This window comes from Anomaloglossus baeobatrachus, chromosome 6 (assembly GCF_048569485.1).
Source record: "Anomaloglossus baeobatrachus isolate aAnoBae1 chromosome 6, aAnoBae1.hap1, whole genome shotgun sequence".
NCBI lineage: Eukaryota > Metazoa > Chordata > Amphibia > Anura > Aromobatidae > Anomaloglossus > Anomaloglossus baeobatrachus.
In genome coordinates this window covers 59,180,815-59,197,489 of record NC_134358.1, presented here as the reverse complement: position 1 = coordinate 59,197,489, position 16,675 = coordinate 59,180,815, and the positions used below count along the sequence as shown (strand labels likewise).

Below are 16,675 nucleotides of genomic sequence, written 5' to 3'. Positions count from 1 at the left end.
AGTGCATACATGAAACACACTGCTTCTTTGTGTAGCAAAATGGAAAAGTCATAAGAAATCAGCCAAGATCTCAGGAAGATAAATATGGACTTACATAAGTCTGGTTCAACCTTGGGTGCAATTTTCAGATACATAAAGGTGCCTCATTTATCTGTACAATTACATAAAAGTACAAACAAAATGGAAGTGTACAGCCATCATAACGCTCAGGAAGGAGACTGAGTTCTGTGTACTAGAGATGAACGTGCTGTGGTCAGCCATGTGCATATTAACCCAACAACAAAAGCAAAAGACCTTATGAAGATGCTGGTGGAAGCTGATAAGATAGTGTCATTAGGTACATTAGAACTAGTACTTTGTCAATGTGGGCTGAAAGGCTACTCTGCCAGGTAGAAGCCATAACTCCAAAAGAAACACGGGGATGGCAGAATCATGTTGTGGAGTTGTTTTGCTGCAGGAGGGACTTGTGCTCTTCACCAAATAGATGGCATCATGAGGAAAGAAGATTATGTGGCAACACTGAAACAACATCTCAAAACATCAGGCAGGAACTGGGTGGAAATGGATCTTCCAAATGGAAAAGGACCTGAAGCATACTGCCAAACTGGTTACAAAGTGGCTTAAGGATAACAAAGTCAATGTTTTGGAGTGGCCATCATAAAGCCCCGATCTCAATCCTATTGAAAATTTAAGGGCAAAGCTGAAAAGGCTGATGTGAGCAAGGCGCCCAACAAACATGGCTCAGATACATTAGTTCTGTCAAGAAGAATAGGTCCAAATTCCTACCAACTATTGTGAGAAGCTTGTGAAAGGATTTCCAAAATGGTTGACCCAATTCATATAGTTTAAAAGCAATGTTGCCAAATACTAATGAAACGTATGTAAATGTTTGACTTTGCAGAAAGTAATAGAAATGTCTTAAAAGATTCTCTCTCTCTCTCATTATTCTGGCATTTGGCAAATATAAATAATTTTGGTTCCTAATTGACCTAAAACGGAAATGTTTATTCTGATTTCACATCAGATAGTGACAAAAACGTGTCTTTTTAGATTATGCATGTAGACTTCTGGTTTCAATTGTGTATATAAGAAAACAAGAGGCAGCACTTTCCTAATTTTTGTACACTTTCGTTTTATCTGAGAAAAGGATATTCTCAATTCAATATAAACTTTGCTGCAATTTAATTTCATAGAGAAAACTTGGCAGTTGACTTCTTGGCTACCTTATAAAGGCAGCATACAAAGGAGGGAAAGATGCTCAATTTGGGAATATACAGTATTTTTTTATTTAGTTCAAAAATATCCTGTAATAGCAGTTTAAAAGCACCAGGATTTATAAAGAAGACATAAGAAACCTCCTTCCATTATCCACACAGGATGATTGACAGCTTTTCTTGTATAGGCTCATGTGCAAGGTATGCTGTCAATCACTGTTGCCCTATATACAAAAATATGAATCCTGGAAGCATCAGAAATGCTTTTATGTCAAATTTTATTTAACCATTAAAATAAAATTTGTTTTTCCCAAGGTGAGTGTTCCATGTTCCCAATCATGTTTTTTTAAAATAAAGTAGTTAGAGGCAAAATTGTGATTTTGGAAAATTTATATTACTTCTAGTATTTCTAATTTTAATAGCTTATGAACAGTGTGTATATATATATATATATATATATATATATATATATATATATATATATAAATTGTGTAATTGTGTTTTAATTGAAAGGAAATTCATTATTATCATATATATATATATATATATATATACACACGGTGATAATAATAATAATATAAAATAAATATTCTTTAAAATTATTAATTATTAATTAATATATATATATTCGATAATAATAATAGTAATAGTAATAATAATTATTATTACTTTCAATTAAAACACAATTCATAATTAATATTTTTTAATGATTATATAAATATTAAAAGACAAAGCTAATTAATTCCTTTGCAACTTTAAAGGGAACCTGTCATGTAAAAAATGCTATTAACCTGCAGATATGGAGTTAATCCACAGGTTAATAGCATTTGGAACCTGCCCAGATCCCTCACTTAAAGCTCCGCTCTGGGGAAGAAATTAACGTTATTCCTCCTGGCAGTGTTCGGTCCCCAGCCATCGGGGAGGCGCCAGTGCGGATTCAGTCATCCCACAGTGTATTATGAGCAGCCACTATAAAACTGCTCTGGCGCTGACTTACAGCCATATCTAGTGCCAATACAGTGGAAATAGGATAAAAAAAAAATCTAAAAATATTAAAAAAGTAAAAATTCAACCCTCACACATCTACAGTAAAGTCTTTTATGACCTTATAGGGGCACAATGTGTAAAATAAATAAAAAATAAAATAAATAAATAACTAAATAAAAACAGCAGGTGAAAAAATAAATATGCAAATATATAAAGTTAATAAAAATGTCTCTTTCAGTGAAAATAATTTTTAAATGCCTTAAAATATTGGGCAAAACAGGCCTATGTTTCTCATACTTTCCCAGTGATATTGACCGATATCTGCAAAAATAAAATAGACTGTAAAATTAATAATGAAGCCCAATACATCACAAAAATATGGAAAAAAAAACTATTTAAACACTGTATCTGAATGAGAAATATTTTTACAGCTTTTTAAACTGCCTATATGATAAAAACACAAAAATGTGCTTGATCAAGAATAAGGGTAGATTACTTGGTCCTCAACTAGGTAATAAACAATAATAAGTCATCAATGTTATAGTTTTAATGAAGCCATTTAAAAGTGACTTCTTGGCTTTACTTATATGTTTTTAGAAAACAGTTTCATCCCCCTCAGAAATTTTTTTTTTGGCAACATACTGTACTTTATTTTTTTAGTACTCTTCATTAGATGTTTTTTCTTTTATTTCTTCTAAGAAAAAAGTGAAATCCCTAAGAAGGCGTTTCCACACAGATCCAGATCCAGATCCAGTGAATGAAAAAGTTTTTTTATTTATAAAAAAAAAGGTATTAACCCCTTAATAACCGAGGACGTACTGGTACATCCTAAATCATCAAAGGGAAATCACCTCTGGCTGCTGCGGACAGTCAGCAGTGATTCCTGCACATGTCAGCTGATTTCAACAGCTGAAAAGTGTGCCTCGCAGGCACAGGTGAATCCGTAATCCACCTGCATCTGTTAAACTCCTTAAATCATGCTGTCAAAATGTGAAAGTACAATTTAATTGCCCGCATTGATAAACATGCACTTACCCGCCTCCATCAGTGGCAAGTGAAGTGAACAAGGGGAGCTGATTGTTGTCATGGTAGCACAGGGTCATGTGAGCACTCCTGTAGCTCACATGACCCATTTTCTGTAACAGCTGGAAGAGCAACCTCTGTTACAAGAGATGAGCATTTCTGGTGATCACAGCTCAGTAGCTGTGATCAACAGAAATTATTGAGTGATCAGACAGCTGATCCTTATAGTCCCCTGAAAGGACTAGTAAAATAAAAATGAGAAAACAAGTTTTAAAAATTTTAAAAAACTATAAAAACCTAAAGGATTAAATCACCCCACTTTTGCTTAATTGAAAATTAAAGTGTTAAAAAATATTCACACATTTAATATGGCCAAATTCAGAAATGCCCATCTATCAAAATATAAAATCAATTCATCTGATAGGAAAACGGCGCATTACATTTTTGGGAGCTGCAAATTTTGCGAAAAATGCAATAGCAGGCGATCAAAATGTAGCATCTGAACAAAAAATGGTACCGCTAAAAATGTCTGCTCGAAACGCAAAAATAAGACACCACTAAGCCACAGATCCTGAAAAATGAGAATGTTTTGGATCACGGACAAAATTCTGAATTTTTTTAACTTTTTAGATAAAAGTAAATTTACACATGTTTGATGTCTATGAACTCATACAGACCTGAAGCATAACAGTGAAACATTGGTTTTACCATATAGTGAACATGGTGAATAAAATATCCCAAAAATCAACATGCAATTGAACATGCAATTGCACTTTTTTTTGCAATTTTTCCCCACTTGGAATTTTTTTTTGCCATTTTCCAGTACACAATATGGTAAAACTTATGGTTTCATTTAAAAGTACAACTCGTCTAGAAAAAAATCAAGCCCTCATATGGCAAGATTGACCGAAAAATAAAAATTTACAGCTCACAGAAGAAGGGGAGAAAATAAACAAACGATAAATGGAAAATCGCCAGGAGTAAACGGGTTAAAGGAAAAAAATCCACGTTCACGTGATCCTTATTTGATTGATGCAATCTTCTGCAATTTATAAAATGGTGCCAGTCCTTTAAGGAGATTCAAGCAAAGTAAATTACTATTTGTTAAATTTTGCCAGGTTCAACAAATTTTTACACAAATTCAATTGCATTAAATGGACCTGCCTATTTCTGATTCTTAATTTTATATATCTTTAATCCCCTTTTCTGAGTTTTGCTTCTACACAATTTAATCCGTAAGGTACTTTTATTCAATTGAAGATCTGGCCAGGCACATTTTCTTGTTTTTTCATACATGCAGATTAAACAGCTGTAACATTTTTTTGGGGGGGTCTTTTTTTTCTTTCATGATACATGTGGCCTAATTTTTGTGTTTCAAAAACAAAGGAAATACTTCTGTTTTTTTATATTTTCTCATTTTTCTGATTATCTCAAAGAACCATTAAATATATTTTAAATTGTTTTCCCTTTTCTTTAAAAATTATTTGTATATATCCAACACTTATTTTATGACAGGGTGGAGCTAATAACAGCAATTTACTATATTTTTCATTTTATAAGATGCATCGGATTATAAGATGCCCCCAAAATTTAGAGATAAAAAAGGTAAAATAAAATAAATGCTGGGGTTCATCTTATATTCTGAGGTGTCTTACCGGAGGGGGGGGCAGCGGTGTTAGCGTGGAGTCACAGGTGGCAGAGTCAGTGCTGGAATAGAGCAATGTTGTACAGCGCTGTGGTGCGGGCTGTGCTGGCTGCGGTGGGGCTGTGCTGGCTGCAGAGGCTGTGCTGGCAGTGGGCGCTGTGTTGGCTGTGCAGAACAGGGGGATGCGGTGGGTGTTACAGATGCTCTGTGAACGGCTTCAAAGAAATGGCGCCTGAATTCGGCACGTGCTCAGATTGAGCTCTCGGCTCAATGACAAGCCAAGATCTCATCTGCGTGCCCCCTCTGGGCGCCATTTTCCTTAAGTCCACTGCTTGGATATCAATGGGCCAGAGGCAGCACGTACATAGATGAGATACTGAGCTGAGAGCTTGAGCCATTATTTGAAGCCCACACTGCTGACATAGCATCTCACCTGTCACACCACCCTGCTCTCCACAGCTCCCGCCACAGCCAACACAGCCCCACCACAGACAGCACAACTCCCACCGCAGCCAACACAGCCACCTCGCAGCCAGCACAGTGCCCATTCTCCATTACCCCCCCGGTAAGCAACATTCGCATTATAAGATGCACCCCTCATTTTCCTCCCAAATGTTTGCGTTTTATAATCTACAAATTACAGTACTTTTTATATGTGATTTTCCTTGAAATTCAGGTGGAAAATTTAAGTTAGAATGTTGATTTCATAAATATGCTTCTATTCTTGAAACCATAAAAGATCCAAATAACTTTTGTAAATGGCTCATGTTTACAAGTTTATGGGATTCAGCTATGTTCTCTTTACTGTCATAACAAAAAACGAATAAATTGATTCCCTCCCTGCACTGCTGATAATATTCCAATGAAAGATTTCAGGTGACAGGATTGGTAATGATGCGGTTTATTATGAAAGTCCACTGATTCTTCATCAGGATTAAAAAAAACAACAAAAACACTTCTAGATGAAGTCAGAGTACTTTTGAAACTCATTGATAAAAAAAACGCATGGCTACCAATACAGAGGATTTTCATCGGGGCTCAATATTGTACCTCTCCCTACTATAATACTCCTGAAAATTACACCAGATCCCCAGTGAAATAGACTCAGGCCACATTTGGAGGCTATCCAGGTATTCAGTTGGTGCAGAGGTAAATGTTAAATAATGAAAATATGTAGTGCTATAATATGGTTCATAATATAACACTTAACTATAGACCTTTATATCTAGATTTGCAATCATATTACACAACACCATTGAGTAACAAGCCACATGAAAGATGATTTTTGAAAAGCAGTAACCAATGGCTAATGAATAGTAATGAGCAAGATCTACCATGCTCGGGTGCTCGGTACTTAATAAAGTTGGATGCTCGGATGAGCGTGACTCATGTATCCGAGTATAAGGAAAGTCAATGGGGAACTCTAGCATTTTTCTTCAAAATCTTATGGAAAACTGTTCAAATCCCACATAGACTTCCATTATACTCTGATACTCGATTCGCGCCCATCCAAGCTTTTATCTACTCATTATGAGTACCGAGCACCAGAAGAAGGCAGTGCTCACTCATCACTACTAATGAAATTTATTGGTGGATGTTGTACTCTTTCCTTTTTTTAATACAGCTTACAAATTATCTTATATTGTCACTGTTTCATTACTGTTTGTGTATGATTGTAATAAAATAATGATATGCCCTATAAATAGCATTTTTAATTGATTTTATTTATAGATAAAATATACTCCATTTTCTAATGCCACAAATATCTTTTTACATTTAAATAAAAAATAAATACAAATATAACAAGAAATGCAGTTTAATAATTAAAAAAATATGTATTTGTAAAATAGTTTTAATGCTTTTAATTTTTTATGTTTTTATTTTTTTAAAGCAACAGCCATAATTTACATATTTGATCATAGAATTGATCAGCAGAACTGTACTGGTTCCTTCTTTGTATTCATCCTGCTTCATGTAGTAATTAAAAAAGATTAAAAAGAAATACTTTTTTATATAATTCCAAAATTTCATACTGATGCACTACACTGATACTACACTTCAAAAATATTGCACGATAATACAGGAATTATTTTATGGATGAATATTTTTGTAATAGGTAGTCTAATAGCGTGGGCTACAAATTTTATCTTTCGGAATTCCATGGAAAAGCTTTCTATGCCTCCATAGTAATTGTAAGCTGTAATAACTTTTTAAGAAATATATTTAACCCCATCTATCCGCGGCCATTTTTTGTTTTTATACCTTATTGGTTTTTTTTACCTTTTTTCCAAGTGTCATTATAAAGTTTGTTTTTTTATAGAGGGGATGCAGTTTTGAATGATACCATTATTTTTGCTATACAATGTACTGGAAAACGGAAAAAAAAATCCTAGTGTGCAGACGTGGAGAAAAAAAATACATTCTTTTGCAGGATTCTTTTTATGCCATTTGTTTTGTGGTAAAGATAATATGATAACATGATTCTTTAGGGCAACATGAGTACCAAACTTGTAAAGTTTTATTTTATTTTATTTTAGTGGTTATTTTTTTAAAAAAAAATTGTAAAAAGACTGAGTGGTAGTATTTTGCATGTTAAAATGAGGCTCCGTCTTAATCCTAGTGCTTTTTAATCCTAAAGCTCACCAGTGGGGAGCGGCGGTGGTGGAGTTGCTCAGGAAAGTCACAGGAGGTAGGGCGATGCTACGGGCTCAGAGGAAGGGGTGTTGAGTCTCAGGAGGGTTGGCGATACTGCAGGCTCAGGAGTGTCAAAGTGGTTGGAACCATTGATTTGCTGGCGGGATAAGGGCATGACACTGCAGTGAGGCGACTCAGGAAGGTCACAGTTTGGAGGGCCACAGGACAGGGTGCCTCGGCGGGGGGTGCCATTGATATGACTACAGGCTCCACTGAATCGCCCGAGATGGACTTCAAGAAAATGACTGCGGAGACAGCACATCACCCCTGAGACTGTCCTGTGACCTTGCCTCCTATGACTACGCTCCACCACCACCACCCTGGTAAGTCATATCTGGATTGTAAGACACATTTATATAGATTTTTAGATATTTATTTAAATTTACACATTTGCATATTTATATATAGAGAGAGAGAGACAAAGAGAGAGACGCGATCTTTCTTTTTTTTTTGTTTCATTGAGGGTACATTCAATATTTTTATCATATTTTTTTCATTTTTATTTTGAATTGTAACAACCAAAAATTGTGCCATTTCCCTTCATGCGTGTTAAATAATTTTATATTTTGATAAGTCAGACAATTATGGATGTGGCAATGAAAAATGTTTTTATTTTTTTAATGCCTTCATTTTTTAAAGGAGGAAGAAACGAGTGATTTTTTTTTTTTGCTTTCAATTTAATTTTCTTTTTTTTGGTGAAAACTTTATTTTAAGTTTTTTATTGCACCTGCGATCAAATGATGACTCTTTCTATGTGCTGCAATACAATTCTACGCCTGTTCCATGCATATTATGAATGTGGACATGAAGTTTTATTGGCACCATTTTAGGATACATGCAATATTTTATTCACTTTCTTTGCATTTCTAGCATGAAGTGCAGCAAAAAAAAAAAAAAATTCTGGCATTTCAATTCAAATGGGTTACTAATTTTATAATTTGATTTATCAGAAGTTTAAGGATGCAGCAATAATAATTTATTGTTTTAATGTCTTTATTTTTAAAAGGGAAAAAAGGAGTCATTACAATTCTTATGATTTTTTAATTTTTTTTTTATAATTTTAGGGAACTTGATCATAGACCTGCTTATTTTATTTACTGCAATAAATTGTTCTGCTGATTTATGCATATGACGACTGCGTACCACAGCAGGAATCTGCTGGATATGGTGGAGGCTCAGCTCCTGAACCCGCTCCATACACCCGTGCCCGGCATGTGATGTACATATATGTCCATAGTCCGGAATTAGTTAATATGGTTACTATCTAAGACTAGATATATCCCATGAATAATTAAGATAATAATAGTAATAGTAATGATAACAATTATTCACATGGACTAGGACAAAAGCAAAGCGGGATACCAGTCATTCTGTTACTTGAAGAATGTATTTTAAAAAATGTTGTTATGAAAAGAAATCCACAAAAATATGTAATTTAAATATATTATTTTATAAACTAAAAAAAATAAATAAATGTAATAATTATTCAACATACCTTGATACTGAGCACTGAATCCCCTGTATCGATGGTTACCATCAGTAACAAAATGAAGCCTTAACCAATGCTTGTTGCTGACTACGGGTGGTGGTACATTCATGCCGGATAACCTGAGTAAAGAAGCAACAATCGTCACTGTGCGTGTTTTACTACAAGCCAATCACATGCAACTGGCAATCAAAAACATTGCGAATAATATACAAAAAAGTCCTATAAATTGAATATGGGAAAAAATTGCTTTAAAAAGATTTTAAATGTTGGTTGTTTAGTAATAGATTACTTCATATACACTAAATGAAGTCCTACAGTTGACCTTACTACATATACTATATACTATATACAGTACATATACAATAAAACCTGAGGAAGTCCTTTAGCTACTAAATATACGCAGTGCACTACACTCATCTGAAAGATTCCAAAATCAGGAGAAGACCTAAATCATAGAAGAGGTACACGTTTTTACTTTACATTTTTATATGATACAAAGCAGTTAAGTAATTATCAGAAAATTACAGTATATATCAATTTATATTTAATTTTGTTATTTTATTTGCATACATATGAATTACTATATAAATTAAAAGCTCTAAAACCTTCCAATTGTCAGAAAAATATGGCGTATCCGTGTGATTGGCACTTTTTAGAAACCTTATCCTTGTGCGTTTGAAATACTAAGCAATCATCATTTCAAGCATGAAACGTGTTTGAGTGGTTGTTCATCAATATTTAGCCCTAGGGGTGGCTGCATAATATCTCAAATATTGGCCTCTCCTGCTACAAGTGTATTGTCTGAACGTGTTCAGCACAGCAGGGGAGTCATTACAGACAGGCGCATCGTCCTGTCCTCAGCCAATGTGGGTAAGCTGACTTTAATTAAAATTAATAAGTTGTGGATTACACCAGACCTTTGACTGAGTAGACAACTAGACCACCCGCAAACAGACATTGGTATATCCTATTTACCATGCCAAGTGTTTTGGCGAATTCAAACATACAGTAATCCCTAAATATAATATCACATTAAAATCCCAATAAATAAACGGATTGTTGCCTCCTCCTCCTCTTTCTCCTCCAGAATTCTACTTGTCATCAGTGTGCAACTGGCTTTTTGGCCTTAATTTAAAAAAAAAAAAACTCTTGCCAAAACTCACCTAGGTCCGTGGCCTTCATTTTAGGTAAAAACTATGTCTTGCCCTGTGTTACCATGGTCTGTGGCATTAATTTTAGGTAAAAACTCCCACTTGCCACATCTCATCAGGGTATGTGTCCTTAATTTTGGTAAAAACTACCTCTCGCCACTTCTCACCAGGGCATGTGGCATTACTTTTAGGTAAAAACTACCTCTCACCACTTCTCATCAGGGCATGTGGCCTTAATTTTAGGTAAAAACTACCTCTCACCACTTTTCATCAGGGCATGTGGCCTTAATTTTAGGTAAAAACTACCTCTCACCACCTCTCATCAGGGCATGTGGCCTTAATTTTAGGTAAAAACTACCTCTCACCACTTCTCATCAGGGCATGTGGCATTAATTTTAGGTAAAAACTACCTCTCACCACTTCTCATCAGGGCATGTGGCCTTAATTTTAGGTAAAAACTACCTCTCGACACTTCTCACCAGGGCATGTGGCCTTAATTTTAGGTAAAAACTACCTCTCGCCACATCTCAGCAGGGTATGTGGCCTTAATTTTAGCTAAAAACTACCTGTCGCAACTGGCTTTTTGGCCTTAATTTAAAAAAAAAAAAACTCTCGCCAAAACTCACCTAGGTCCGTGGCCTTCATTTTAGGTAAAAACTATGTCTTGCCATGTGTTACCATGGTCTATGGCATTAATTTTAGGTAAAAACTCCCGCTCGCCACATCTCATCAGGGTATATGTCCTTAATTTTGGTAAAAACTACCTCTCGCCACTTCTCACCAGGGCATGTGGCCTTAATTTTAGGTAAAAACTACCTCTCACCACTTCTCATCAGGCATGTGGCATTAATTTTAGGTAAAAACTACCTCTCACCACTTCTCATCAGGGCATGTGGCATTAATCTTAGGTAAACACTACCTCTCACCACTTCTCATCAGGGCATGTGGCCTTAATTTTAGGTAAAAACTACCTCTCACCACTTCTCACCAAGGTATGTGGCCTTAATTTTAGGTAAAAACTACCTCTCACCACTTCTCACCAAGGTATGTGGCCTTAATTTTAGGTAAAAACTACCTCTCACCACTTCTCATCAGGGCATGTGGCATTAATCTTAGGTAAACACTACCTCTCACCACTTCTCATCAGGGCATGTGGCCTTAATTTTAGGTAAAAACTACCTCTCACCACTTCTCACCAAGGTATGTGGCCTTAATTTTAGGTAAAAACTACCTCTCACCACTTCTCACCAAGGTATGTGGCCTTAATTTTAGGTAAAAACTACCTCTCACCACTTCTCATCAGGGCATGTGGCATTAATCTTAGGTAAACACTACCTCTCACCACTTCTCATCAGGGCATGTGGCATTAATCTTAGGTAAACACTACCTCTCACCACTTCTCATCAGGGCATGTGGCATTAATTTTAGGTAAAAACTACCTCTCACCACTTCTCATCAGGGCATGTGGCATTAATCTTAGGTAAACACTACCTCTCACCACTTCTCATCAGGGCATGTGGCCTTAATTTTAGGTAAAAACCACCTCTCACCGCTTCTCACCAAGGTATGTGGCCTTAATTTTAGGTAAAAACTACCTCTCACCACTTCTCACCAAGGTATGTGGCCTTAATTTTAGGTAAAAACTACCTCTCGCCACTTCTCATTGGGGTATGTGTCCTTAATTTTTGGTAAAAAGTACCTCTCGCCACTTCTCAATAGGGTATGTTGCTTTAGTTTTTTTTAACAAATTTCAACTTGTCGCCCACCTGCAACCAGGCTTGTGAAACCAGTTTTTTTAAAAAAAAAAGGAAGAAAAATTAGTAACTGTACTCCAAGTATTGTGGGCTTTATCTGTACACAAAACTGTAACTGCACTGCAGCAGGGACAGTGTTGCTGAGCTTGGAAACCATCTATATTACATCACTGTGAAAAACTGTTGCATTTCAGGCTATCTTTTATAGGGTAAGGCTATGTGCGCACACAGAGGTTTTATGACGCTGTATTTTTATGCGTTTTTGGTCGCAAAAACTGCACAAAAATGGAAAAAAAACCACACCAGCTGCAAAAACACATTTCGGTGCATTTTTGGCTGCATTTGGCTACGCTTTTAAGCACTGTGTTTTGCTGCGCTTTTCTAATGCATTGCATGGGTGAAAAAACACAGTAAAACGCAGGAAAGAATTGACATGTCCATTTTTTTTTTTAGCTCAAAAACGCAGCTAAAAAAAAAATTGTGTGTGGACAGCAAAAATGAAAAGTCATAAACTTTGCTTGGGAAGCAAAGTCATGCAGTTTTGAGCTCAAAAACGCACCCGAAAAACACGCAAAAATGCCGCATAAAATGCTCAGTGTGCACATAGCCTAAACTGTAATCTGCAATACACCTCCGACTGATGAGATATTGTTATTACCTCTGGCAATGTGGCTATCTTGAGTAAATCTTTGCTGCAATGACTGCCAAGTTTTGTCTTTTAAAAGTGCTGATCACTGTGTGACCACCCTACTAGATGCTCGGTACTACTTCAAGATGCCATGGTTATTTCCATCACTGACGCATGGCCGAGTCACCTCTTCATTATGGCCACAGTGCCACCAATCACAAAAATTGAAACAGTGTTAGGCGGGCTTGGCACGTTGCGACATCGCCAGCCGATGCTGCGATGTCGCACGCAATAGTTCCCGCCCCCGTTGCAGGTATGATATCTTATGATAGCTGGGGAAGCAAAAATTATTGCTACGCCAGCTTCACATGCACTCACCTGCCCTGCGACCGTCGCTCTGGCCGGCGAACCGCCTCCTTCCTAAGGGGGCGGGTCGTGCGGCGTCATAGCGACGTCACACGGCAGGCGGCCAATAGCGGCGGAGGGGCGGAGATGAGCAGGATGTAAACATCCCACCCACCTCCTTCCTTCTGTAGAGCCGCCGGCGGCAGGTAAGGTGAAGTTCCTCGCTCCTGCGGCATAACACACAGCGATGTGTGCTGCCGCAGGAACGAGGAACAGCATCGTACCATTGCTGCAGCAAAATTATGGAAAAGTCGGAGCTTGCAAGGATGATACGATAACGACGCTTTTGCGCTCGTTAATCTTATCATCTAAAATTTACACACAACAATGTCGAAAGTGACGCCGGATGTGCGTCACTTTCAATTTGACCCCACCGACATCGAACGTACGATGTTGCAACGTGAAAAGTCGCCCTTAGTCCATTACTCAAAGCTATCATATTCAGACAGAGGTGACTGCTTTGAAAAATACTCAAAGCGGATTCTCGGGATACACACTGAGTCATATTGGTTACCTGCTTTAAGTTAAACAAACAAAACAGTGTGGGTACAGCGTACCTTGTTTTGTGAACATTTGTGAAATCTAATACTGTGTTGCAGCTTTGCATAGCTACCAAAAATATTATGTATAGGCAGTGTAATACTTTCGTGGACAGATTACCCCCAAAACCTCAAAATGGAAACAAAGTTTTAGTCCATTATTCAAAGCTTTTGTGTTCAGACAGAACTGGATGCTTTGAACAATATTTTTTTTTCAAAATAAATGCTTCAAAATCCAGGGAGACACACTGAGCAGCATAGGTTAGCCACTTCAAGTGTGACTTCTGGGACTGGCAGTAGCTAGTCTAGCTGGCTACTCCAGCTCAATTGCTAATCCAACTATGAGTTTTTAAATGCAGCAACTAGATTGTTCACCACTGGAGGAGCAAATTGCCTTATACAGAGACAAGAGACTTACTGCTTCTACATAGAACTTAGAACTATTCAGCTAGTCTGTTTTTAAACATGTGATGTCATAGTCATAGACCTATTGGAAAAGGGAAGAATTATCTGGGTAGAAAGAAAAAGTGAGAAATTGTAAGTACACAGTGAAATATAATATGATCATTGCAATATAGTAAGAGGATAAAAACTTTGATGGCAGTGCTTCTTTAAAGACGCAACTTTAATACCTAGTAGAACTTTTTGGCTGGTAAAACCTGCTGAAAATATGATACACAGGAAGACACTGGCAAAATTAATATAGTATATGGACTTAAATTTACAAATATCATAGTGATTAAAAGTGATTGGTCCAAAACGTTATGAGAAAAGATCATTTCCTTGTTGAAACAAGTAACAGGGTTCCACATGATAGCAAACGCATTGAATGTTCTTAGAGATACAGCTTGATGCACAGTTCCCAAGTTCAAAGTTACAGAAACACTGGTTACAGTGGCAAAATGAGGAAGCTGTCACTGGGTTTAATTAAATTCTTGAGGAGGCAGGTTGTCAAAATTTTTTGAGTGACTCCAAATCCCTGTAGTGAGCTTTTGTATTCTGTTCTATTGAGTGGAGAAATAAAAGTAGAATTTTTGAGGTCTATAGCTCAAAGGTATGACTTGAGTAAGAAGAATCATTCGTATTATGTTAAGAACACCAAGCCGACATTGGAGCCTGGCAGTGGCACTGTCATGCGCCGGGGTCAGCATCGGACTGGCTACCGGAGGAATCTCCAGTAATACCAGGCCTGACTGTCGTTACCTGCACTGAACTCTAGAGCTCTCACCTGAGCTCCGGAGTGCAGCCTAGACTGAATTGCAGGACTGAACCGCGAGCACTGACTGATTCCCCGGCAATTGCGGTTATGTTTATGACAGCTGCAGACAGGCCAGGCTGCAATCCGGAGCTCAGGTGACAGCTCCGGAGTGCAGCCTGGCCTGTCTGCAGCTCTCATGAACTGAACCGCAATCGCCGGGGAATCAATCACTCAGCGCTTGCGGTGCAGTCTAGGCTGCACTCCGAAGCTCAGGTGAAAGCTCCAGAGTTTAGTCCAGGTAACCGTGGTCAGGCCTGGTATTACTGGAGTTTCCTTCAGTAGCCAGTCCAATGCTGGCCGGGGCTGTTTACTTACTCTTGCACTGAAAACCTGTGACTTGTTGAGGGCAACATGGATGCAATCAAGTATTTATCCTAAGAGAAAATTATATGGGTCCTCTAAGGAAGATGAAGCGTTGGAGTCATTAGACCTTCCAATAGGACAGTGATCCCAAGCATACTTTAAAATCCACCATGGTTTGGTTTCAGAAGAAGAATTATCTTTAAATGGCAATCCCAGTTGAAAATGACAACTTCAGCACAAAGACCCAAGAATATTAGTGAACGTGAGGCTATTGCTATGAGGAACTGGCTTAGATGACTTAGAAATGCTACCAGATGCTAGTGTCTGGCTTTGCAACATATCTTATTAAGCAAGTACTACTAAGCACTAAAGATGTTTGACATAAAGGGGATGAATAATTTTGAGACTGTTGGGGTCATTATGATGGAATAATGATCCCATCTTTTATATGTCGTCATCATTATTACTACCATGACGTATAAGTATTATTCGCCTTTTGTCCTTGCTATTTTCATAGAAGCTAAGCAGGCTGTTTTTTCTATGAAAGCGATTTTACCTTAGAACATTGTTATGATCAGCTGCTATATCATTTAAATATTCACTTTACAGCAAAAAGGCTCTTTCAATAAAATTGACCCTTTTTCCTGGAAAAACTGTAGGTCTGAAGCTGTTAGATTTGTCATAACATAAAAACTATTACTGGTAGAAACTGTAATAATTTAGTATGTAATAAAACCAAGTCTCAACAACAGAACTTAGATGGAAAGACATCTAAGTTTAATTGTAGATGGACATTAATAGGTTCCACATTCATTGATAATTTATTAAATATAGTTTAAATAATCAGAATTTTTTATTTTAATCTTGATGTAGCAGAATTGAAATATATCAAATTAGAAAATATTTTACATTAACACAGGAATGCTCGGACCTGACATCTATAATGTGATGGTGCACCAATATGAGGGTCAGGTCCGAATATTCCTACACGAACAGTGTCCTGGAAAGTGGATTGGTCATCGTGAGACAGTTGAATGGACACCAAGGTCTCCCGATCTGACACCCTTAGGCCTCTGTCACACACCCGTGAAAATCACGCACGTGTTTCACGAACGTGTCAAAGATGCGAATTGTCCTCGGTGTGCTGTGTGTATGGCACATGTGTGTTCTCCATGATAACACACGGAGAACGGGAACTTTCTACTCACCTGGCGTCGCTGTCCGTGGTGCTGATCTTTGGTCTCCGGTCCTGCCGACTCTCCGCTGCTGCTGCTTCCAGCCGCAGTGAAGTGAATATTCAATGAGCATAATGAGCGGCGGTTGGCAGCAAGTGACAGCAGCGGCAGAGACTGCAGGGCTGGAGAAGGTGAGTAAAGGTTTGTTTTTTTTAAAAGACACGTTTGTTTTCTCCGGTGCGTGTCACATGGAACACATCCGTGTGGTCCGTGTGTGTTACATGTGACCCGTTTGCGTTCCGTGTGACACCCGTGATGCCGGGTGAAAAACGGACATGTCGGCGTATGGAGCACATGGGCACACATAAGTACGGAACAGACACACGTAAGTACGGAACGGACACATGTTC

General features: G+C 37.5%; 1 protein-coding gene across 7 annotated transcripts in view; it reads right to left on the bottom strand.

The window, feature by feature from the left end:
* CSMD3 (CUB and Sushi multiple domains 3) overlaps nt 1–16,675 on the bottom strand; it is a 2,007,504-nt gene that overhangs the window by 1,256,746 nt on the left and 734,083 nt on the right. For all 7 annotated transcript variants that reach the window (XM_075352941.1, XM_075352934.1, XM_075352935.1 and 4 more), the window contains exon 6: nt 9,059–9,171. In XM_075352941.1, coding sequence (XP_075209056.1) covers nt 9,059–9,171 — 113 coding nt within the window. The remainder of the gene's footprint in view (nt 1–9,058; nt 9,172–16,675) is intronic.